Source organism: Synchiropus splendidus, chromosome 6 (genome assembly GCF_027744825.2).
Source record: "Synchiropus splendidus isolate RoL2022-P1 chromosome 6, RoL_Sspl_1.0, whole genome shotgun sequence".
In the NCBI taxonomy this organism is placed as follows: Eukaryota; Metazoa; Chordata; class Actinopteri; order Syngnathiformes; family Callionymidae; genus Synchiropus; species Synchiropus splendidus.
In genome coordinates this window covers 8,072,381-8,098,735 of record NC_071339.1, presented here as the reverse complement: position 1 = coordinate 8,098,735, position 26,355 = coordinate 8,072,381, and the positions used below count along the sequence as shown (strand labels likewise).

Here is a 26,355-nt window from a genome sequence, read left to right as displayed (position 1 = left end):
GGCGAATTAGAAGAGAGAAATGAAAAGTGTTACTATAAAACTGCTCACACACGGGCTGAATGGCGAAGGGGAGAAACAGAAGTGCAGCGCGGAGGAACGAGGGACTAAAGGAGGCGGCTGAATAGGGATTCAAGCCCCCAGAGAACTCAAGACAAAGGTCAGGGAGGAAATCATGGAAGTCTTGATAGAGTTACCGTAAAGGAGCGAAAAGCAACCATCCGGCATCATGAGCTGGCGTTGACGGGTTCATATCCTTGGAAGGCTTGATGAGGGAATGAACGCCCGCTGTGTTGCCCGTGAAGCTGGAGAGAAAGGAGGAACAGGAAACAAGAACAACTGAGAGCAACAAAATAAAAGCATGAGACGCTCTACGGAGGAAAATGTGACAGAATCACTTATAACAGATGCAAAGGGTGAGTGAATACAGCATGTTAACGTTGTACATTACTGGTTATAAATACTTGAGTCTGATGATACACTATGACTAAAAATGATATGGAGGTATACAGTGTACAACAAGTAGACCAGACCAAACCATGTGATCCTAGCTCAATAGATTTCTGTTTTGCACAGGGTCTTTGATATCATCATGTGACCAAGGTTGGTAGGGCATGTTAAATAACAACGTGTTCGAACACAGTTCCTAGTTTCCTGTTCCCAGTACCATGATGTGAAAGTCATGTTACTTGATTATTTTCTAAATTACTGAGGGATACGAAATAAGCCAAAAATAATAACATCAACAAAAATATCTAAATATCTAATATATATATATATCTAAATGGCGTGTTCTGTTTGACAGCTGAACAATGTAGAATTTTGAGATTTTTGAGGAACCCAAGTTTAGGCAACAGCGTTGATGAAAAGAAGGTCTTGACCACCTGTTTCTTTCTTGTAAAGATTTTCCAGGAGACACAGATCAAGTCTACACCTGATGGCAGAGACAGTATCTAGCATCTCTAATGTATTCACCATAAAAAAAGTGTGAAAGAAGACAACTGACTCTACTCGAAGCTCTACATGTCTCCCATTCACACAACACCCAAACGTTCATGCTCTCCACAACTCTACATACAAACCTTGTCAGTTAACCACATATGCATTTTAGCCGAAGAGCTGACAGTTGTTACCATCACACTAGAAGTAATGCAGGTTCTTGGGGTTCTCAGAGAGTCACATCTGGCCTGCTGGCTATCTGTTGCCCATCACTGCCAGAGAACATCAAATCACACTGGGCTTTATGTAAAAAGAGAGAGCGGCACCCTCAGTTCGAAAATCGTAGCGCAATGAGTAGGTGGGGTTCACATTATTCAAAGACCCTCCAGCCGCCTTCCCAGCCGCCTGGGAAGCGAACATATGAATGGCTACTGCTGTATATGTTTTTAGCTTACAAAAAAATAAAACAAAAAGCAAGGAAAAAAAGGTCCCTGAGATCAGGCGATGGAGATAGTCATGGTGTTGTCACTGGCAATATCTCCGCATGGTCTGTCAAGTGTCAGCCTCTTACATATCACTCATCCAGTCTGAATATGATCCATCAACTCTGTTGCCTAGCAATGACGACAATGCTGCTGCGAAGAAGTGCCCATTGAAACACTGGAGCATTTGTCTGTCCCCAAAATCGTGATGAGAAAAAAGCTTCAATGCAAGAGGTGATGTTTTTTTTCCTCCAGGCCACTGGCAAATGGGTTCAGGGAGACTCTGCCATGTCACACAGCCTCTGCAGAGGCCAATGCTGGAGGGCGCGTCCCATATGTGTAACTATCTGACAAGCTGTCGGTTGTCATTGACAGTTGTATTGGTCCACTACATTTGGCTTTGCTGCTGGCGGGTGTGAATGACGTCACACCCGCATCGCGTGGTTGTTTGGTTGACGTCAAAGAATGTGTTTTAGAGAGTACAACAAACAGCATCATGCCAATGTTTGTGTTTAATCATCATCCAACTGTCATACAAATAATAAATAATCCAATAATATTTTGGTACTAAAATACTAATGCTACTCAAAATATGTGATTCACTTCATTTGCGGTCATATCATACTCTCTGCTTTTTTATGAGGCACCAAGGTTGGATCCCAGAAGTGAGCCCCATGTCCAGAGGATAGCGTTTTTTACGTCTATTGAGGTACTGTAGACAATGAATTAATATACCTTATTCGGGGTGAGATGGTTTTCATTTGACACATCATCTATTGGCTTGTTGACTTTTCACCACCTGTGCGAGTCTAGAATGTACTTACCACCACAAATTTTACAAGGTGCAGGCCTTTATTTGTTTTGATACTTTTCATGCAGACCTGGAGAAAGTTTTTTTTTTCTTTATTTGTCCCCATTACAAACGCTACCAGGCTATTTCCTTGAATTGAAATGTGTGATGTACTGTGGGTAGCTCGATGGGTACATTTTTTTTACTTATAAACCATATCTAACATATTTGGGAAAGGTTAAGTTTCACACATTCCCTTCTTAAAAGTGCAATGGAGAACAAAAAACTTAAACTTAAGTGACAAGGAACTTATTTATTGTATTTATTTTTACCATATTTGTGCAGCCCTTCTGGAGCCAGATTAAAACTACAAAACAATTTCATGTACTGTTTTCAATTTGTAATTTTTGTATGAGTGCAACTCAAATATAACTTTCTTGTTTTATTAATTTATTTTCCTTACCATTTGGCTATTTTATTTTTTGTCCCTTAAAATTCATAGGAATTTAAACTAGAGCTCATCCACATATCGATGATGTTTTCATGGAGTGCATTTTAAACGTGACACAAAAAACAACTTTATGATTTGTATTTATTTATTCATTCATTTAGTGTTCTGTTTATTTGTTGCCTCCTTTCTTTTGGCTTCCCGGCACCTCTCAACAGTCACAGTATCTAATGTGGCCCCTGAGGAAATAATAAATGAATTAAATGAGTTACATGTATAAATGTAAAAAAGTGTCAAATGAGTTCAACTCAGCAGTTGATTTTTGTTGTCATTCGTGTGACTGTTGCTGGAGTATGAGTGGAAGGGATTCAAGTCAAAGAACTATATTTAGCTGCAGAGTTTTACATAATGACTGGAGCAGTGCACATGGAACTGAATCTGACATGAAGACACAAGCAGCAACTGCTGTAAGCTAAATTAGCCAAATTTGCCATCCAAACACCTCAACGCTTCTTGAGTTGATGAAGACCGCTGACCAGTCGTGTGCGGTACGTCTTGTTACCGCTGTGTGTTTCCATGACTTGTTGAGGCAGCACTTCATTATCGGCCACGCCGCTCCTCTGTTGCTCCCAGTCTGTTCAACAACAAGAGCTGGTGCAACGTTACTAATTTCCAGTGCGACATGAATGAGCATTAATGGGGAGAAAAGTATGGGTAATGTGAGGATAGATTCGCCTCCCGGTCAGTGCAGCACAACAGCAATGCCGTCATAGAAGACGACAGCTGAAAGAAAAAGGGGGAGTGAGAGACTGGGTGTAGTGACTTGAAGCACATGTGAGTGGAATAGAACACAATTGAAATTAATGCAAATCAAAATAAGTACGCAATTGAATTAGATACGGGACATGGGCACTGAATTAAGTTTTGCTTCTGGACCCTTTTCGTACAACTAAAATGTACATTACAAGCATTTTATTCCTGCTTCTGTACAGTTAAGTCTGTGTCAATATAGACTTATGTAACATGCTTTAATTATTATGGATAAATGTTATTTAATTTCAGATATTTAGTCGTGCTTTTACAATTCAAACAATGATCCGCTTATGGAGATGATGAATGGTGGTGACCGATCCGGGCGTTGAAGATTCCAGAATCCTATAAGTCGGTCTCTCTTGCGTTCACTCTTGCTTTGTCTGCTTCAAGGGGAATTTGTGCCTGCTAGAAATGGACTCCCTCGCATGGCCTGTGGGCTACAAGCAGGGAGTCAATGCAGCACATGTGTACGCTTTAGGGCAGGGGTGGACAACCAGTCAGAGGCTAAGAGCCACATTGTTTTACTTTGTTGCTGAAAAGAGCTCAACCTGAACAGCTGGTCACGTGACTGAGCATCAGTATAGCAGTTAAAGCACATCCGTGTGTGTCACAAGGTTGATGGTTCACGTCCAGCGTATGTCTCTTGTGCATGTATTTTTAAAATTCATACTTTTTACCATGATCCTCCTTGAAATATCAAGCGACGTAGATAGAAATGTGTGCACAATTTATTTTACTTGTATATTTTTTTACGTGGCTCATGCCACCAATAACATGACGCCCCGGTCTGTGGGTGTGAGCGACGCTGCAGACTGGAGCGTCTCATCTTCACTTCACTGAATTACACAACAATGAATAAGAGGTGAAACACATGCCATACCTTTAGTTTAGGGAATGACAAACTTTGGTGAAGAGCCGCATGAAACTGGGAAAAGAGCCGCATGTTCCTCGGGAGCCACGGGTTGGCCAGGCCTGCTTTAGGGGAATTTATTTTGTCAAATACAGAATATAAAAAGAAGGTTTTACTCCACTTTCGCAGTTCTGAAGGTCACGTTAGCTTGAGATGAATTGACCATCCTTCTAAAAACAAGCTTGCCGAGTTCAGCACCTGGTAACCCTTACAATCCTTACTTTTTTTTTTAACTGCCCTTCTACTTCCTTCCATTTAAAAACATACATGATACGGTCTGTAACTCACAGCTATCGATGAACTGGACTACCGTTCTCTCAGTGCATTTCCTCCGGATCTCGCCATGTCTCTGACAGTAGCTGCCTGAATTCCCACCCCAGAGGTCACAGACCCTCGCCTTGCATTCTCCGGGGTGCAGCAAAATACAGCTGCTCTCTAACTGTTGGTGACATCATTCTGTTGAGGTAGGGCCCTGCTCTAATCCCCTGTCCAGAATCTGGCAGTCTCAGCAGCAGCAGCCAGTCCCAACCTGTTTGTGTGGCTGGATTAGGAGCTTTGATAGCAGAGACGTGACAGTCACAACGTGTATCAGTTAAGTTTTTGGTTGTTGTTAGGTTGTCTCGAGCGTGACTGGGTTGGAATGTGCATGCTCACTTGGCTTGTGACAGACTGATGCCAAAGAAGTAAAAATTACTAAATGACTCTGGAAGTAAAATGTGTTTGATATTAATGAAGTTATATTACATATAGTATTTATGTGTGTATTTTTTGTTTCTTAAATAAGCAAAATACCTTTAAAATATTGTGATATAAGTAGCGAGGATTCTGCACTTAAACTGCTGTTAAAAGAACAGAGTGCTTTGGAAGATAACAAACACCTCAGACAATTGTGGTAACAATAAACTCAGAATTATGATGTGTATTCTAGATATACAATAATGTTTCAGTAAAGCACGAATCACATGCACAGACTAGTTCCCAAATGTGGCAGACACATTTGTCAGTTGCATGGTGCTGTGCCTGTGATGGTGTGGTTCAATTCATGACAGTATTTAGAATTGTTCTCATCTTTTCTTTCAAACACTACTGAGGTTCTTCTTTCATTCCAGTTGCATATAATCTGTCGTAGAAATGTTTTGTGTCCTAAATAATAATGAGAAGGTGAGCGTAGTTGTGTTCTGTGTCACAAGTCCAGGACTTCATGATCATTTTCATCAGATTCTGGATGTCCTGGAACAAGCAACACTTTACCAAGTGCATTCATTCATTCCTCGTGGGTTGAGCATAGCATCAATGGGATACATAAAGACAACCACATGCAACAGTGAAGACATAGCGAAGAACATAGCGAGCCAATTCTTTCATCCTCAAAATGTGACAGAATGAATCATTGTGGGTTTGAAGCAAGTTGGGTCAAATATTCTTAAAGATATGTCTGGAAATTCTCAAATTGAAATCATACGAACAACGTTGTGATAAATTCGGAATAAATAAAAATCTAAATGAAAATAAATCATGATGTTCTTTTGCCATATTGCTCACCCCTATCTACATTTTCTGCAATTTGTTCCTGGATATAAAGTGGCAAAATCACAGAGTGTCAGTAGCTGAGGCGGTGAAAGTCAGGGCTTTCCAGCTCTTTAATTTGTCACACATGGATGTGCTGCATGCAGAGGTATAAAATCACAGGTAAAGAGACTGTACCATTGATACCGCCCACACAGATCTACACAGCTACTGTAGATCAGCAAAACGCAAACCACTCAAGGATCCACAGCTCAGCAGCTGGACTCTCCACGCCTCAAACTCACACAGATAATGTGGTATTTTGGCCACTTTTTGCAACACTTTATTGTGTCTCTTCTGAGACGTGTCACCCTCTTGCTTCATGAATGCAGTGACAAATAATGTAATCGCTTTTCATTTGATGCAACCTGACCTCTGATGGTGTTTTGCTTTGACTCTAGGACTTCAGGTCATGACCAAGTCAGTCGTTCTCCTTTCAGGTTTATAACCTTCTTCAGCCTCTTTCCGTAACTGACTCATACGCCAACATATATGTGACTTCTTTTTTTCTATGTGATCAGCCAACTATTGTACAGTTACTTGTGGACATGCCCTTTCTGATGTGTGAACTCACTGACAACGGTAATATATTCTTGGGGAGTCCTCAACTGGTTTGACTTGAGAGGCAGTAAGGTGGACATAATAAATGACTGGACCTCTGGCAAATCTAGTGGCTAGCCATCGATTGTTAGTGCAGTAATCCACACATCTTTTCAATGACATCTTTCTTGGTCCTCCATTATAGGCTGCCTTGAAAGGCAGAGTCCTTCAGGTTGACTTCAGGTTGACAAAAACATGTAAAAATTCTGGGAGGTTTTTCTTTCCTATGCTGTTAAAACGCTGGGTATAACTCAGGAACTTTTAATAACAAATGCACACGGTCAAAAGTGACTTGGTTCAGTGCTGCTGTCAAGACCTATTTATGTTCAATGTTGTGCTGATCCAGATATGGACAGAGCCTTCTGTCCGTGCTCTGCATTCATTTCTGCGCGTTTCCACAAAGCTTACGGACCAAAGGGAGCAGTACCACTGGAAACCATGGGGGGCAGTGTTGCTCTTACTACCCGATACGCAGTTCAAATGACACATGAAGAAGACATAACAATGGTGCAAATTCTCCGTCCTAGTGGTCCAGGTGGATATATTGGAGAACAGCAATACCAACATGAAGAAGGCATGAAAGCATGTGAGCAGTGACGGTAACATTGTTGGAAATGGACTGGTTCAATGTTTAAGGTAGCTAAACAAAACACTGCATGATTCATGGTATTTTGTTTCAATATGTGCATATTTAATTCAATCGGAGGCAAAGGTTTGAGGTTTTTCTTTGAAAGTAAACACCTCTTCTCCTTAACTGAGGACTGGGCAGCCCTTTCTAGACTGTAGACCAAACCAGAAAACCCGATGATGTGCCTACATTGAATTGCATTTGCCAGTTTGCATGTTCAAGACAGGCTGCTTAGAAAGACACCATTGTTGTGAGCGAATGATCATCTCCTTTGTTGCTGACAGACTCAGTCTTTTAATGAGTCAGTGGAAAGAAGACTATCTTATGAAGATGTCCATTTAGTGGATGTTCAAATGATCTACATGACAAAGAACTGCAGCTGTATTCCAGTGCACATCTTTCATCAATCGTGTCTCATAGACCATTGAATCAAGAGCAACTGTCGACATTTTATTTTCACCATTGGACTTCATGAGGTTCTTAAATATTTTTATAACCTACCCTAAAAGACAGCTTCTCTGCCGTGCTCCATCCTCACCATCTTATACAAGTTCTATCGAGGATGTGCTGTAATGATTTTACGTCTGCTGCCTAGAATATCGAAGCTGGATTCAGGTTGGATCTTTCCGAGTTTGCCTGCAGTCTGTTAGTTGAATTTCCTTCTGTGGCTGCTGATGCAGCTGCAGCCTAAAAATAGGCTCCACCACAGACGGGCACTTTGAGGAGGTTTTTGGTTAACCCCTGAGACCGAGTCCTAATCAGACCCTGACTATGGGAAGCATCATTAGAGACTCGGCTCAGCATCCACAATGAAGTGTTTTTGTGTGTCTCAGAGAAAAAAAAAAAAAGCTGAGATTTGAGCATGGAACAGCTGAGGCTTCTGATCTGAAGATAAAATCTATTACCACAAGACAATGAAATTGCTATTAAAAGATCAGATGTTCTTTGAGAACCCTTTCAAGGAGTTGAATGGATGGTTGTTTATTCTGCTGTACCATGAAAACATGGACGTCCTAGAGACTGGTGGCGCCATGCTCATCGTGTCATCACACTGGCTGCCATGAAAAGGGTGTTTCTGGCTGGCAATTTTGTCGAATATGATGTAAATTCACCTACTCTCGACCCTTTTGTTTGTTTGTCCATTGCTGTCGCCATATTGGTTTCCCGGCGTAATCTCGCGGTTATACACATGTCGCGAGTTGTTGATGGGATGTCTGACGCTGATGACAGGAGGAAACGCAGATAAGTTCCACATTTTAAACAATTCTTTACATAACAAACTCATAGCTTTTTAAGTTTTAGTATTTTGGCATCAAGCCCGCTTTCCCTACTTCTCCCACTCCCCAGCGACAGGCAGTCATGCAACTGCTCTGGGGAGTGGAGGATCACATGCTTGCCGATTATGAGTAAAATAGATTAAAATTCATGTGGTGCTGTTGATTTAATCGAGCAGCAGACATTTATATATGTACCGTTTGAATAAATCACGTGCAAAAATTTAAAAGAAAACATCACAGACACACAGCTGGTACAACTGCATGCTTATTTTGCATAAATATGTGAAAGAAGTTGAACAAAACTCACACAATAGCTTGTAGTAAGGGGAAGAATCATTATGAAAACAAAAAAAAAAATTTAATTGTGCATGGTCAGCCAAGTAAAACATCTGCCCAGGAGAGCCCAAGCATATGAAAGTGACACTGAAAGTGTCATTGTGGTAGCAGCTACTAGTTCTTTTCTGTTCTGTTATTTGACTCACGTTTGTTTCTATAAAACAATATTATTGTACAGCTTATTTTTTTTCAAAGCAAGTTTGACATGGTGTGTCAGGAATGGGCCGGGGATCGGCACTTTTGCCCCTCTGTTTCAAAATCCTGGCTAAAAGACTGCATGAAAAGCACTAGTACGTGATTTTTTTTTTTTTTTTTTTACACAATAACAGACATATAGCTCAGTCAGTCCGACAGCATCAAGTGAGCTGCACAGTTTGACTTTATAGTTAGCTCAAGCATAGAGTGTGTGTGAACAGTCAACAACTGGTAGGTTTGATTCTCATGCGTACGGCACGTTAACAATAGTCGAACGTTGTAAATCCCTTCAAATGTAACTTAAGCTATTTAAGCAGATAGTTTTTATGATCTAAATAAATGATAAAATGTAACAAGTGGAGGGTACATTTATGGTCAGAATGGTGAGACGGCCGTGTAGTTTAAAGAGCTTATGGTCAAATCTTTTCTGACTGATGCATATGTTACAAATGTTGAAGTCTTTCACTCCATGATGCAGCAAGTCGCCCATCATGATGATGCTCCCTATTGCAGTTCTTACTTTATAAAGTCTGAAATCTCTGCAAATGAGACATTACGAGAGGGAAGCCCACAGTGGATTGAATCAGCCTGCCTTAAATCAGCTCTTTTGGGCTGACAAGAAAGTGGGGCTTTGGCTTTTAGTGACTTTAGCTCTCAGACTTGCAGTTAAAGAGCTCCTTTTTCAAGGGGTTCCTGAGTAGAGCAGTGATTTGAGTCGCACTGAAGGTTTCCTCCTGACCAATCACAACAGAGGAAGGTGGCTGGGGAGGACAAGATTTCAGCTCCCCACGAAACAGTGTTTTTGATGGGCAGTGCTTATGCACATTTTCTAATGTAGAAATTTCTAGTCACAGCGAGTTTGGTGTCTCATAGGGGGTCCAATACCATCTTAAAAGACATGTTCCTCAAATATTGACCGTGACGGAGACATTGAATGACGACTTTTCCACAACTGCTGATAGACTTTGGAGCAAGCTGGATGAACGATAACACCTGATAAATGCTGTCCATGCCTGCATATTAATACATTTTCTGCCACCATCCCTTCAGGCATGAATTGCGTGTCCTTAAATCTACAGCAAAGCGTTGCCTCCATGATCTGTGGCAGCAAATGAAGCCATTACGAAGCATATCTACGTAAACCACGAGCCATTTTTTATTTCCCTCCCCGAGTCAAACAGAAGCAGATCTCTCCATGGCATCAGGGGAAGGCTTATGATGTGCTGATTCTTTTGCATTTATCTCACAGGGGATTAAGGGTCAGTATTAATCAAGGTTTGCTATCATTAAGTCGGATAGATTAGGGGGCTGTTTAAACAGCGATGGCCTGCCAGCTCAGGAGATCTCATCTCTTTGAATGCCGGTTGGCCTGACACCTGCAAGGACTTGACAGGGATTCAAACTGCCATACATTGTCATGTCTGTTCATGAATCCTATAAAGAGGTTTTTGTCGCCGATTTCAAATGGGACATTTTGAGGTACATGTATGGTCAAGTGAGCTTTGGCTTCAACCGGAATGAATGGAATTAGTGAGGGAAGCACCAAGGATGAAAGGGAAGGTGTACAAGACGGTGGTGAGGCCAGCAATGTTGTATGGTTTGGAAACAGTGGCACTGAGGAAAAGACAAGAGGCAGAGCTGGAGGTAGCAGGGATGAAGATACTGAGCTTCTCTCTGGGAGTGAGCTGGATGGATAGGATCAGAGGGACAGCACATGTGCTCAGGTGTTTAGGAGACCAAGTCAGAGAGGCTAGATGGAGATGGTTTGGACATGTACAGAGGAGAGAGAGCCACTACATTGGTAGGAAGATGTTGAGGTTGGAACTGCCAGGCAGAAGGTGGAGAGGAAGGCCAAAGAGGAGATTGATGGAGGTGGTGAAGGAGGACATGAGGTCTGTAGGTTTGAGAGAAGAGGAAGCAGAGGACAGGGTGAGATGGAGGAGGATGATCCGCTGTGGCCACCCCTGAAGGGAGAGAAGAGTGAGGGAAGCACCAGAGCGCCCCCCCATGTGTGTTGGAGTTCTTTCCGGTGGACCAGAGGGTTGTGAAGAAGAGGTTGTGAAGAAGATTGGTGCCGCTCATGTATTCACCTCGAGATGAGTGTCTGCCTCTAAGTAGTACTGACCTCGCCAGAGGACCAGCTGTGAAACCTGCCGCCTCATCTTTCACATGCATCTTGTTTGAGTCATGTAGCACTCATGTCAAAATCAATTCAACATGAGGATTATCATATGTCTCAGACATTTACTAAGGTGGCTGAAAGGTCAAGGATTGGAATCATCTTGTACTTGTGGTTAAGAGTTAATGTTGCAGCATAGGTAATGTAAATCAATATCATTGCTCCAGGAGGGGCCGTTTTTGGTTTCCAGATTTCTTCACTGCGGCGACTGTAACTGCTTCATATATGTATGGAAATTATTTTGGAAGGCAATTCTTTTGAGAGGCTATTATCAATCTATTGCTGAGAGAATATGTTTTCAGGATGCGTTGCCCGTCATTTCTTTTCAGTGGCAGACTCCGTCCGACAATATCCTCAGTATTTCCAAGTCCATCCTCCATTTGAAGAGTACTCGTGCAAAATGCCATTGAAGTTGTCCTTCAGGTCTCTCCATCTTCCGACCTCTCCTTCTCCAGCTCCAGTCTGAACACTGTATTGTGCATGTTGGTGAAGAAAGAAGTCACACACTGCAGAGTGTATCCTTTCACAGGTCTTTTTGGAGCTGACGTAAAGACAGATAAAGCAAAATTATTCATATATATTACTTAGACTTAGACTTTCTTTATTGTGATTGCACAAAAACATATCACTGTATTATGGCAACGGAATTTCGGTCTGAGGCTTCCGGTTTCCAAAAACTATGACCAAAATAAATGAATATCAGATAAATACTAACAAAATAAAATAAAATAAAATAAACAGTACTGCAGCTATTGTCCAACGTTCAGCAACCTGACAGCACCAGGAACAAAACTGTTCCTGAATCTGGTGGTTCTGCGTCGGATGCTACGGAACCGTCTGCCGGATGGCGGGAGGGAGAACAGTGCTGGGGATGAGTAGAGTATGTTGGTAGTAGTTATCAAGAGGCACATACAGTATGGTTATTTTTATTTAGTCTGCTGTTGTATTTTTGTCTTGTTTTTGTTTGAATACTGGATATCGGAACTCTGCTCTTTGCTATTGTGCCATTGTCCGCGCTCTGGATCACAGTTAGCATTACGTGCTAACTCTATGCTGGTGATGCGAGGGATAGAAATTGATAAGATTTGTAGGATTCCGATTCTGTTATCGATACTGCTTAACAATCTGACTCCTTAGTGATTCTCTTATAAATTTTCATTCAGAAAAAAGGAAGAGATATAGATCAGGATCAAAGAAGATGTTTTTAGCCTTCTGGATTGGTTTACTGTGTTGCACAAATGACAAGGGAACATCAGAGCATCACTGAAACAGGAATGAGTTGTGTTGTCTGATCTCGAACAGCAATGAACCCTGTGAAGTCTGAACAATGAAACAGTTGACAGTGAGCTTCAGTTCTTTTAAAATTTGGTCTTTATTGGTCCATGTGAGCAATTTAAAATATCAATGTACACGTATGTATCTCATTTTATATATCTGCTCATTGTGCTTTAATGGTCTTAACTGAATAACAATATAAACATGACATCCAAAATGATGTCTTCAGGGCAGGTGAGAGTTCGGTTCTGGTTATCATTATTGGTGCCGGGCACTACATGTGCTTCCCCAGGAAACATACTGCACAGACATGGCTACATCACTGTAAAAACAACCATGGTAGTAATGCAAATCCTGGCATGGCAAGAAAAAAGAAAAAAACATGGCCACGAGTAAAATGTGCAAAGTACCCAAAGTAACAAAGTACTAATTGGTGGGAATGAAATACTTATAAGAAGGAACAAAGGACAAATTTGCGGGAACAAACAAACATACTTATTTCATGGCCACGATTGCATTGTTTTTTTTGCCATGTCAGGTCTGAGCCTCAAAAAAACCATCGACAATAACAGTTTGTACCATGCTAACCATCAACGTAGCTGTCAGCTGAGGGTTGTCGACTTCACAGTCGGGAAAGTGATGAAAGGAATTCTTAAGGATTCCAGAGAAAACTGCCAATTTTGAATCGGCTCTGACTAAGAACCATCCCTACCAATGCAACAACATGCAATGCTGCTCGTACAAAGGGCGGAAGATTGTCTGTAGTCATCATATTTGTAAGCCTGAAATGCCAAATCAAATATCCCAATTATGGGTCGCAAAACATTAAAATTTATCCGTTTCCCCACTTAAGCCTTTGGTTGTAGCAGCACTGTCAACTCCCTTTGTAGCACCACTTACAAAACATAGCTGGAGGCGAGCAAGCTTTCTCTAGAGGCGAGAGGTTATTTGAGTTATTCTACATTTCATGGGAAACTACTGTTTACTCACATAAGTGCTGCTTAGCAATGTGTCCCAACGTGGGACTGTATACAGCATATGAGAAAAAAAAACAAAAAAACACTTGTTTACCTCAGAGAGGATTCTGCTGGATCAGAACCTTCACCCCGTGAAAAGTTTACTGGGCCAAATTATCCATTAGAATCCTGTCAAGAGGCTTTTGGTGGAGAAGCGATCTCAGTCATTCAAATGCTAAATGACGTCCTTGTGAATATCAAAACACAAAGCAGGTCCTGCATATTTAACTGTCCTCGCGAACTCGATCGTACCAATGTTTTTGGCATCCCTCCCCGCCCCGCGGTGTCTCGTCACAAGTCATTACTCCTGCCTGGAGCGGAATGCCTGACATGGCACAGAACACCGTGCCGTGTCAGTCTTCATTGAGACCTAACCATGTGCACACTCCTAAGGCTGCCAAAGTGACTGTCTGGCTGATGCACAGTCAGCATGTTTTCGGCAGAAGCTTATCATCGTGGCGAAGGAAATCAATCACGTAATTGCTGCCCGGAGTATATCTCCATCCAAGCCCAGGAGACAGCAGTCGCTGATTCGGGAGAAGCTGGAGGAGTCAAGCTCATGATTGTTTTTCTGTGCTCCGCAGGTCACAGATGGCGGGACAATCAAGCAAAAAATATTTACCTACGATGCCATGTTTAATACCAATTACTCACACATGGAGGATTATCGCAGACGTGAGGATCTCGTATACCAGTCAACCGTCAGGTGAGTCTCCACCTCTCTTTATAAGTGTGTTCCTTTAAGGTTAAAAAGTCATGTTAAACCCCTCCGTCTGACTTTGGCTATTTCACGACAAGCTTGCTGAACCAACAGCCGAACATCCCTCAGGTTATATTGACACTTTTGTTTGGTTGCCCTACGCAGCGAGGTATCAAATCCACAAGTTATAAAAAATGTATTGTCGTCACCTAGCTGAGGAAAACTCTGCTAAAATAGAGAGCCAACGTGAAAGACAAAGCGTTCACGCTGACTGACAGAGCGTACAACTGCATTAAATATTTCACTGCAGGCCGCACCACGAGTGAAGGCTTGGCAAGTAGCGTGGTGGGTGACAGGTGGCGGATAAAGAGTTCAGAATTAAAGGTTTAGCGGACATCTGGCTGTGGTTTTCATAATGGCATTATTTTTGAAAAAGGCATTTTCGGAACGTAGGAGTTGGAGTGTTCTGGTTCTTGTACTTAACAGCCACTTGACACTTTGTGCATACTGTCATATTCATGCTCTCTCTGCCGCTTAGGCTGCTGCTTCCCATTTTATTACACCCAGGATTTTGTTGAGCAATATGTGTTTCATGAAGAACACGACCATTTTCTGCTGAACACTCACTAATGGGGTTTCCATCCAAACGTTTCCACTTTTTTAGTGAAACTGTGCAAAACGAAAACGTGACTTTATGCCCCTTTCCAATTGTTGTTTTGCGATTAATGAGTCTGACAAAACAAACAATGCACTCGACTGAAGTTTCCTTTGCTGTTGCCCATTGAGAATAGCGTCAGGCTTACACCCACACAGAGCCGCACATTTTCCTACCAGACCATTTTCCATGCCATGTTTCAAAAAAACCCCTCGGTAAAAACGAAAAATATTCAACTTATGTTTGTGAGTGGCTTCTCTGAAGAGTGTGTGCTGGTCACATGTTCGAAGCATCTCTGTCTCGACAATGGTTCGCTGCTTATAATGACAGAGTAGCGAAAGATTCTGTCCTAATGTTAACAATAATTTTGCAGAATGTATGCCAGCGTTGTTGTGAAGTGGCGACTTTCAGGGAGTCGATTTATCTGCAAAAGCTGTTTCTACAGCACAACTTGTAATTTGTTGATATGCAGACACATCCACCGCCGCCAAGCATGGAAACTTCTTCCTAATGTGTTCCTTTTTTCCATTTTCTAGCGTTTCCATTAGGGTTTCTTTCCGCTATTTGTGAAAATTTGAATAAGAATAGGTGGATGGAAACCCCATCATTGATGTCGACCAAGAAAGTTTTACTTTCACAGCAATATACTGGCACAGTGGATTTGTCGTGTTCGCAGTGATGCCGCTTTTGTAGCCCTGTTTCAGTTGCTTAAACCGTATTTTCAGCTCCCTGTTTTTAGAAGTTCTTTTTGTCCTGGTTTTGGCACTTGGAAGTCTGAGGGAGTCAGATCTGCTGTGGGGGTACTCACTCAGCATTCAGGTCACAGACATTAACTCAAGCGCAACATGAAAACTAGCAACATGATTTTTTTTTTTTTTCTCTCAGGACTTCTATAGCGACTGAACTTGTATCAGTATTGCAGAATAAATATAATCACTGCCAAATAAATGTTTACTTGCTATGAACTTTGACATGATACTGGCATCCTGACAGGAGGGTAAATTATTGAGCGATTGACTAAGCAACAACCAGTGCACACGTTTACATTAATGCATTCTAAACACAACTACTGCTGGTAATTATGGAGAGTGGCACTTCCATTAGTCCCCACGCAGAAAAGCAAGGAACTGATGTAATTCAACACACCATGTGAAAGAAAAGGATTTGTCTGGGTAGAGTCATGTTAACTGGCATCAAAAAAAAACATTTTTCTTCTTCAAATAACACATACCGTGAAGACAAGTGACTTGTATTCTTGACTTTAATGGAGCAAAAGTGAGTGTTCATATTCTGCACTTCTGATCAAGTCAAGCCATATTTCACACTGTCAAACCTCAACTTTAGGGTCGCTTCACCATGTAATATGGAAAGATGACTTTGGCGTCAACTTTGCATGCAAAAGTACACTTACTGTAGTACAAACTATTATCGTAAATTCTGAACGATTCAGTACAGTAAAGTACAGTACACTAAAGTTCACTGGAATATTAGCCCCCCCCACTAGATTTAAGAAGGAAAGTCGCTCTTGTTCATACATAAGCTGCAGCGGTCTATAAGCCTCAGAACTAACATGAACTCCTCAGATCTTTTATTTACATCAAATGTGCTTTCTCCTGCATGTGTGGAGTTCCGACCCCACAGCCAGTCTCAGCTGCTGGTTCTCCTCCTGGCTCCTCCAGGGGATCAGCTCTGTTGGCGGAGCTGCGGACACACGAGTGAAAACACTGCATTTTGAGCAGTTTATGGTAAATAAAACGCTTGCGATTTCATCAGTTTGATGTGACAAGGCAGCATGAGGCTCTTTAGCCTGTCAAAATCCATATATTAGACACGTTGTACAGATGAAGCCAGTCTCAGTTTTCAATGGCGGCTCTGTGACAGGTCTGTTCTGTCAATGTGGCAGTTGTACAATTATTTTAACACTGACAACAGAGCATTTGAGGCACAAAGCTCCGGTGAGATGTTGACTTTTCGTGTCTCGCAGACAGTTCGACACAGTCTCTCCCCCGGTCAGACAGCATCCAGCCATAGGCACGATTCTTTAGCATCAAGGACCTTCAGCAGCAGCAATAGACAATGCGAGTAGAGAGCTTGTTGTAACTGACAACATCAATGGAACCCCAATAAAGGAGCTCCCCCATGCTCCTTCACCCTCAACATTTTACAGTCTGCCCACTTTGCCTTTTGTACTTGACCATAACTAAATAGTATAAAACTGCAAGTTAATTTTGCTGCAGAGTCTGAGCATGCTGAGGCTTTTCATGATGTATGACTGCACTTTAGTTCCACTGGCCTGTCACCATCAAGCCACACACTCACGAAGTCTGTTGGATGTCATTGAGACAGATGTGTGTCACAAACCTGAGACTAGCCGTAAATCTGTTTGGCCAAATCAAAAGGTAATATTGTGCAGTACTGTGTATCTATTTATTATCTCTGTTCTCTTATCTGTTCATGAGCAAGGAGCTCTCAGGCAACCCAAAACATAAGTGTCTCCTGATTCTGAGGCTAATATTTGTCAGAGGGAGGCCGAGCAGCGGCTTGTCTCCCCCGCTCTGCCAACGGTTCAGCAGCAAAGACTTGAAGGAGACCGGCGCTGGAAACAAAGCTCCAGACACAGGGATGAAAACGCTTCATGTTAACTAAATTACTGGTTCATTGGGCTGATGTGATGAGTCTAATAACGATAATAATCATCATCATGTTGATGATTATTTTTAAACCAAGTTGGTGTGCCATTCACCCTGCGCAGAAACACTGCTCCTCTGGAATCTCAGCAACAGCATTTAACAATCAGCATGTGAATAGTGGGCTTCTTGGGACAGACGGGAGTAGAAGGCTCAGAACAAAAGAGCTTCCCAAACTCCACTTTTATTTAAGAATGAGAAATGTAAGAATGGGAAGAGCATGAAAGAAGAAGTCATGACATGAACACAAACTTGCCACAGGTGTGTGTCGGCCTCCTCAAGTAACCTCTTCCTGAGACATGGAAGTCTTGGAAGTGGAGTGGAGGGAGGATGTGTGGAGCCCAAATCCAACTCTCAAAACACAACCGAAGTTGGTGTCAGACCAGCTTTCACTTGTCACACTGGGCTTTGTGTATGAAGAGAAAGCGCCACCTTGACTTCACACCTCGCAATGTGTAGGTGGGGTTTACATTATTCAAAGACATTCCCCGAGAAAAGGGTGGCCACTCCAGCGGCTGGAAGAGTGCTGAATGTTGGCTGGAAATGTGCTGGGAGGAGAGCTACTGTATAAGCTGCAGGGCTCAGCGAAAAAATAAATAATAATAAAATAAATTACAGTAGTCACCTTAAGACACTACTATATGATGTAAAACATCATGTTTAATGCAGCTCTGTACACACTGCTTCTGTCAGTCAGGACCCTAACCTTTACCACTGCGCAAAGGAGCTACTTAGATCAATGGCTTTATAGTCTAAAACCCGAAGACTATGTTTGTTCACCCTCTCGAATGACCAGGCGATTTTACCTGATGTGGAACCAGTCATTTCAGACAGCCTGTGTGGTGTTGGTACCTCTCAAAACCATCGTCCTCTCAGACCTTCCTGCTCTTGTGTGGATGCTGGGGTGTTTGTGATTTTCCAATTGCATCATGTTTACATGTCTATGTGCATGTAAGTGTGTACAACAATCCATTGTGATGATGTGAACACTCTCCCAAAGGGGTAGTAGGATTGTCCAGATAAATCATCCTCAGATGAGCAGCCTCACTGCACATGAGGGAGGGGGGGAGACGAGGAAAGGCTGAGACGAAAATGCGGTCAAAATTACTGAGTCGCAACAGCATTTAGAGCAGATGGAACGGACTGATGGAAAGAGTCAAGGTCACGTGATGCATCATGTTGTGGATGTTATTATCTGGAAGAATGAACAACAACAACAAAAAATCGACGGAAACGTTTCATTAAATGTCAAACAAGTGTTCCGGAGACAGTTGTCTATTTACATTGCTCATGCATGTGGTTCCTACCGTCGACAACACACAACAGTCCTGATTGAAGTGTGTAAATATATTTTTCATTCTGCATCATTGGACATAATCTCTGATGAATCACATGTTTTGAGAGAGGATCACACGCCTGCTTACTAAGTATGGGGGGTTTGTCCAGTCTGGATCAAAACTGAAGCTGAAAACCTTTTTCTGAACTTCCCCACTCGCACTTAAAAGTGAGTGTAACACTCTTCTATTTATGATGTTTGTTGCTTGGAATTCTCATCAGTTGGAGCAGAGTTTTAAACATGAATCACAATGTATAGACTTTTAACCACATTTCTTTCTGAAACATATCTGATACGTCATTACCGGCACGGACACTAAATCCAAGACAACCTCATCTTATACCTGACACCATGGACGACAAGGACAAGTTCTCAAATGCTGGTTGTGCACCAACTCGTGCGATGTTGCAATCCTCGCGAGTGGCGAGTCCAGAGTGCACAGCTGCAACACTTTTGTAACATAACAGAAACATTTCGGTGGAGACATGCTGTGCTATAGATTGAATATTACAGCTGCCTGTACAGCTGCTTTTTGCCAATATATCCACCAGGGGGAGCAGCCCACAGTCAAAAATGTATGACAACAACAAACTTCAAAACAAATATGGCGACTGTGGAAGAAGCATTGATAATGCACTCCTTGCACAATAGAGGAAAACGGAGGCAGTGTTGCTGAAACATTTCAGTGGAGAGTTTCTGTGCTATAGATTGAATATTACAGCTGAGTACATCAGATTTTAGGTCAGGTTCATGAGCCAGTTCCTATCTTTTTTTATTTGGAGTAACCAGCAATTCACTTTGACAGACTTGCTTGCTGTCCTGAAGATGGCAACAAATACGACAAGACTCATTCTGCAGCGATGCTAGACATGTCGGCAACTGTTCAGGAGCTTAACAGTGGTTTTAGTCCCCTCTGTGTCCACACTGGTTTGGTTCAATGGATGCACAGCAGAGCGATAAAAGAAGCGCTTTGCGGATTCATGGCCACAAAAACAATCACTCCTCCCTCGGCATGATGTAAATCCCTGGGTGATCCTCGTCCTTTTTGTTTCATTCTGCTTCCTCCCGGACTCACAGATGATTACATTCATCTTTCTGCATCCAGTCCTCTCGGCCATTCGTCTCACTCTCTCAAAATGCTGATTTTCAGAGGTCCAGCTTGACCCGTTCACCCGTGCTGCTCAAAGCTAGAGGGAATGCCTTATCATGCGCTAGTTAATTCGATGCAGGAATTGACTGAACGAGTGATCAGACAATGCTCTGTCAAGACTGCTCTTATTCATACTATTGCATTTGTAAGCAGAATGAGTTCGGGAGGAAGGCGTGCGTTACAGTAAAGGGGTTTCACATGCTACGCCTCTGGGGGCGATCAATCTCTCTTTACAGTGTGATGTTGTTGCCGCCTCTCCAGCGGGACCTGCTGCCATCGATCCTATCGTGCACATGCATTTTTTCCCTCCTTTTTCTTTTGCTGCGTGTGGGACCTATGCATTGCATTGTGATAGCTGAAAAACTGTTTAGCCTGGCCACAGATACATGCATACATTTGTTCCTCTTCCCTCTGGCAGGAGGCTACGGTCCATCTCGACCAGAACCTCCTGTCACAGGAACAGCTTCTTCCCCTCAGCCATCAGACTGTTGCTTTTGTGATCAGCCTTTGTTATTTTATTTTATTTTATTTTAACAGCACTTTATTTCGGAGCACTTTCCTAGTTGGTGAACCCCCACTGACCATGGCAATAAATTCTATTCTGATTCATACATACATCTTCAACTAACCACCGCTTAGTTCTGTCTGGGGTTGCGAGGAGCGCCGGAGCCTATCTCAGCGGTCATTGGACCCTGGACAGGGCACACACACACACACTCACACCACACACCTAGGAATTGTAGAGTGTCCAGTTAAGCTAGTGAGAATGTCTTTGGACTGTGGGAGGAAACCGGAGAACATGCGAACGTGCAGAAAGGTGGCATCAAACCCGCCACCGTCTTGCTACGAGGCGAGAGTGCTAACCACTAGGCCGCCGTGTGGCCCTGTACAGATATTAACTGCAATTGTAAAACACTTTTTTTTCGCAAGTTTAGCTGTTGTGTCTACCTTTTGTTTGTGTCAGAACTAATTTAGGTTTTCGCTCAGATTAATGAGTTCCGTCGTTGCCGAACAAAGTAAATGGCAAAAATGATTAATGCAACGTCTGGAGCAATTAACTGTGGAATTACAGAGTAGGGAAATGTTAAAAGATTAACAGGCAATGCAGGTGAAATGCATTTCACGTCTTGCTGGATCAGGCTAATGTCGAAGATCGATAATAAACAAACAAGAACAATGTGAAGTTGATTTCCTTACAAAAGCCCATTGAGACGCAGACGTGACAACTGACAAATTCTTATAAAAGCTGAAATACTGCAATAGATTTTCACTCACGTTTGATGAATTGACAAATATGGTGGTCAGTTTTGCTGTACATATATATATATATATATATATATAGATATAGATATATATATATACATATATATATATATATATATATATATATATATATATATATATATGTATATATGTATATATGCTTCTCCATTTCAAACAGTGTTACAGTCACTGATCACGTGCTTCGTGCACGTGTGTTTTCTGCATTGCTATTGCTTTTTGCCAATATATCCACTAGGGGGAGCAGCCCACAGACAAAAATTTATGACAACAACAAACTTCAAAACAAATATGGCGGCTGTGGAAGAAGCATTGATAATGCACCCCTTGCACAATAGAGGAAAACGGTGGCAGCGTTGTTGGAGGCAGTGGTTGGTGAGGCTGTTGTAGGTATCAAATCTGACAAACGATACGACTTGGCTCCCATCTCTTTTTTTAGGGCAACAGAGGACAAGTGTGGCTGCATTTTAGTGGGATTTCTATGCCAAAGTTTGAAGCAGCTGCGAGCCGTTGAAGTAGAGGCAAATTTGTTGAATCCTCTTCCCTGTCATTTTCAATGGGAAATCGAGCCGCACATTTTGGCTTTGGAGCATTCGGAAAATTGCAGCGGAAAAAAAATGGCGACAAACAATAGCGCAAGTGCATTCACACTAACAATACCCTGGCAAACCCGGAAGTGGTAGTACCGATTCGATAAAGGTTAAAACTCCTTCATGGATGCACATTTCCCCCTGGCAAATGGATAAAAATATCTTCTGAGGTGTATAATTGTCTGCGGATGAATAGATTCTGTTTTTGCATCATCAAATAAAAGCTATGACCAATTCCTATTCACCAATCATGACACATCATCCGAAGAACGGACAGATACTTCACAATTATTTTGCACATATAAATGTGACGCATGTGGTAGAAAGTGACATCAAATCCGTCATTTCAATTTTCTCTAGCTCATGAAAACATTTGAAAACAAAAACTATTGTATCTACTTGATATTACGTCATCATCTTGTGGCAGGTAGGACACAAGCGTTAAATATACCGTAACTGGAAGACGGAGAATTTCTACCGTGTCTTCTTTGCGTCTCATTGGAGCTACATATCGGGTAGACACTTCCCCCACGGTTTCCGGCGGTACTGCTCCGTTTCAGTATCTGTAAGCTTTGTAGACACGTGCAGAAATAAGGAGGACAGTCACGCAGAGCACGGACAGTAACCTCTGTCCGTATCCGGATCCGTACGCAATGTTGTGGATGAATTGGCATGTATACTATTCAGAGAAAAATGACTGCATCTGTATAATTTACCACCATATCAATATAGCAACAATATAGCAACAACCTCTCCTGGTTTCTTCATAATATTCAAAGTTCTGAATTTATCGTTGTTATTTTGAGTGAGGGCTTACAATCAGAACCCGGTAAAAGCATGGATCCATCCTGCCTTGGCTCAACAGTTCAGCCAGGTGAACAAACATGGCAAAATAAATGATTTACTAGCCATAAATGATAGGCGTCATCTTATCTGACAGTCAAAACTAAATATCTGACGGTTAAAAAAAAAACATCGTGTAAATGAGCGTTGATAACTGACAAGTTTCTGAACTGTGAAAACGGCAGTCAGCCCGATGTTGGAGGAGGTGATATTAAGTTCACTACATTTAACTGTGTTTTAATTATTGAAGCAAAAAAAAAAAAAAAAACGCAGACCTCACTCCTTTTCCCCTCGCAATCCATCCGCTTTGGTTTCAACAAGCTATGGAAGCGTGAGCTGTAGCACAGGGCCAGTCAAAAGATTATTTTTATCTGATTCAAAACCTTCAGGGAGATTCTCAGAATGAAGTTATGACCAAGTAATCTGCAGGAAGAGACGAGCACTGGGGGAAATGTTTCTGAAGATGACACGGATTTGATTTTTAACCTGAGTGAGGAGAGACCAGACATTACCAGAGGAATTGTGTCGACCAAGGAGGCAGGTTCTAGCAAGCGTTTTCTTTGTCTCTGTCAATAAAAATCTCTGCCAACCTTGTGACACTCAAAAATAATCGTGGTTCTGGTGGAGATGCTTCTTTTTTTGTGCGTTTCATTTGCTGTTTAGCAGGAAATCATGACGTGAATATTGACAATATTAAACTATCCCTGCATAGCTTCAAGCAACAAATGAGCTGAACTGATCTTTTGAATACCCCCTTTCACAACAAGTGCTAATTGCTAATTGTTATTCATAAAATTGCTTTGAGCGAATTAAGCATGCGGGTGACAGCATCTGTGTTTTTTTCTATTTGCATCTACTCATAATGTGTGCAGGCTGACATTTATTTTTGCACCTCAAAGGACACTGACGCACATCACATATTGTAACTTTGGATTCAAGGTAACTAGAAATACTGTTATTATTTGCATTGTAAATTCAAACAAATTTAATGTCACACAACTTGTATTGCTACTGATACTACCACTCTGACTACTATAATAATAATAATAATAATAATAATAATAATAATATTTACCCATTATTTACCCAATCTACGTCAGGAAAAACATTTGTTATTTGTTACCAATTCTCTTATTTCGTGAAATGAAGTGTTCATTTTTGGTCAAACAAACTGGGTCGAGCCCAGTGGCGGATGTAACTCCTGTTCTATGAGCACATGCACTGTCCTCTAACAGACTTAGCTATTGGTTTATCCCTTATAAGGCATTGCCTTTGCCATGAAAGATCTTTTATATACTGTCCGCCCAACTGGGGGAAGGGTAGCCCCCCGTTAAAGCCCACCACTACTGTACACCGTCTCTTTTTTATCGCTCAGGTGCCTTGAATTGATTCAAATACGATTGTACTCTCACTATCCGGTGTCTCTATGGAATCTGAAGAAGAACCTCCATCTCATGTGCAGCCCCCTGGCCGACAACAATCTCCATTCTTCCTCCTTTCTCTGTCTGGGTCAGGAGCATCTGAAGGCAGTTATGTGACTACCATGATCGGGGCCGTTTCTAGTCCTGTGGGGGCCCTAGGCAAGATGCTGTTTGGGGACCTCTAGTTTGTTGAATAGTGATGAAGAGTTTGCTATCCCTCTTCAAGGTCTACATATGATGCCACAATCTATTATGAGCAAAACAGGCAACAGGTAAAACTCATCAAAAAAGAATCATTTATTTATTAGAACGGATTGAGTATTTATGAAACATGTTTATTTTAGATAAGAGAATCACACAAGTGCAGCAATAAAAAAACGAACCAATGATTAAATAATGCTTAATAAACGAAACAACACCTCATGATAACACAGAGTATTTGGGGCTCTTAACCTTTTGGATCTCGGGGGCCCACTTTCCCCAGAACAAATGAGCTCATGTGATCATCGCAAAGATATGTATTTGTCAATGAAAAGTCCATTCAGCAGCAGAAGCAGGTGCAAGTCATGTTCATCAAATTTACTAAAGAAAAAAAAAACAAAACTCTTGATGCAAACAGTTGAGAAAATTGGAAAAACTAAATCAAATTCTGAATAAAATAAATATGTCTAAACATCATAAAATAAAAATTATATGTTTTATTTGATCTCCAAAGAAGATACAAGTGTAAATGAAAGTATTAGTTTTCAAAACTGCTACAGGTGCTTTCTTGAACTGTTTTTACTGTTTCACTTTTAGCAGCCCTCAAAGAGTCGCTCGGGGCCTCTGCCCTACGGTTAAGAATCACTGATCTAGAGAAGCAGTCCAGTGTGTTGTCGGCTTCCTGGCTTTTTTCTTTGAAAAGTCATGGTTGATGTCCACATATGAGAGTTGCTTGCCAGTCTTGTGGTGAATAGTGGTTACTGCAGGACCAGGGAGCCACATCTTGTTTTATTTTATTTTATTTATGACCAATGTTTATTTGTAAACATATAAGAGGTGTAATAAACACATAACCACAGACCAAACCAGGCAGTTCACCTTATAAGATGTTGAGCATTTGCTTTGGGGCCCTAAGTGTTCGCCTAGTTCACCTATAGCAAGAAATAGCCTTGACTATGATCTAAGATATGTGACATTGCTTTTGGCAGTTCCAAGCTCAGTCAAATGCTCCTTTTTTAACCACAAATTACATGACTCTCGACTCACATTTAATGTGAACAATCCCTTTTTAATGACACTTAAGTCAGTTTAGATCGAAAATTGATAAATATGCTCATACTTTTTTTCATTTCTTTCGAGTTGTGGTGTTCCGGACATTTTCTGCTCGGTGTTATTCCGGATAGGCAATGGCGCTGGAGCCCCGCATTATCGCCAAGCACTTATCTGATTGTCTGATTCGACGTTTGTGTGCACGATCATGTTATGTGCATGGTCCGTGAAAGCAGGAGGTCCACTCTAAATTTAGCCTCGGCTGGCATGACTTTAAGCGTTGGACAGGTTGACTCCAGATTCTCCTGGTAGAGCAACATTTGGCTGTGGCTTGTTCATTCTGAACCCCACACTGAGTCGTGTCAGTTCTGAGTTTAAGCGTGAGTGTATTAAACCGTGATAACTCATCTCATCGGGGCGCTGATGCCTTTATAGTTGTTTGACCGCAGCTTGTAATTATTACTTGTTTTGACGATTTCCTAAACACGAAAAAACACAGTCATTCCTCCACTCCAGACAATAAAGTGAGTGAGTCAAGCAGGCCACTTGAGAAGCGATCGTACTTGTGACTCTGCCGGCAGCCCATTCAGAGAGCATGAGAGATTCTCCAAATTTCAAAATACAGAGTTGGATAATTGTGACACTTAAATGCTTAAATAAAAATCAACTTCAGCTACCAAACAAGTGCTTCAGAATCAGAGTCAGAATCAAATTTATTGCCGTGGTCAGTGGGGATCCCACCAACTAGGAAAAATAAAATAAAATAAAATAACAGTCTGATGGCCGAGGGGAAGGAGCTGTTCCTGTGAAAAGCTTAATCTTAATAATTACTTAAACTTAATAAGAATCAATCTAGATTATTAACTCAGTATTTGGTACTTTGTTTTAGTCAGGATTTCCAATTGTCTGTCAAATATATTTCATTTTCCTCTTTTAGTCCTTGAGTCAATCAACCTTTAAGGGCCAATTCAGCCAGAGTTACCAATAAAA

General features: G+C 41.6%; 1 protein-coding gene across 3 annotated transcripts in view; it reads left to right on the top strand.

Moving 5' to 3' along the window:
• The window catches only part of igsf21a (immunoglobin superfamily, member 21a), a 212,102-nt gene that overhangs the window by 86,464 nt on the left and 99,283 nt on the right, over positions 1-26,355 (top strand). For 2 of the 3 annotated variants that reach the window (XM_053867446.1, XM_053867447.1), the window contains exon 3: positions 14,036-14,157. In XM_053867446.1, the coding sequence (XP_053723421.1) occupies positions 14,036-14,157 (122 nt within the window). Of the gene's footprint in view, positions 1-5,780; positions 7,182-14,035; positions 14,158-26,355 lie in introns of those variants that run through there. The other variant, XM_053867448.1, reaches the window with a different exon arrangement.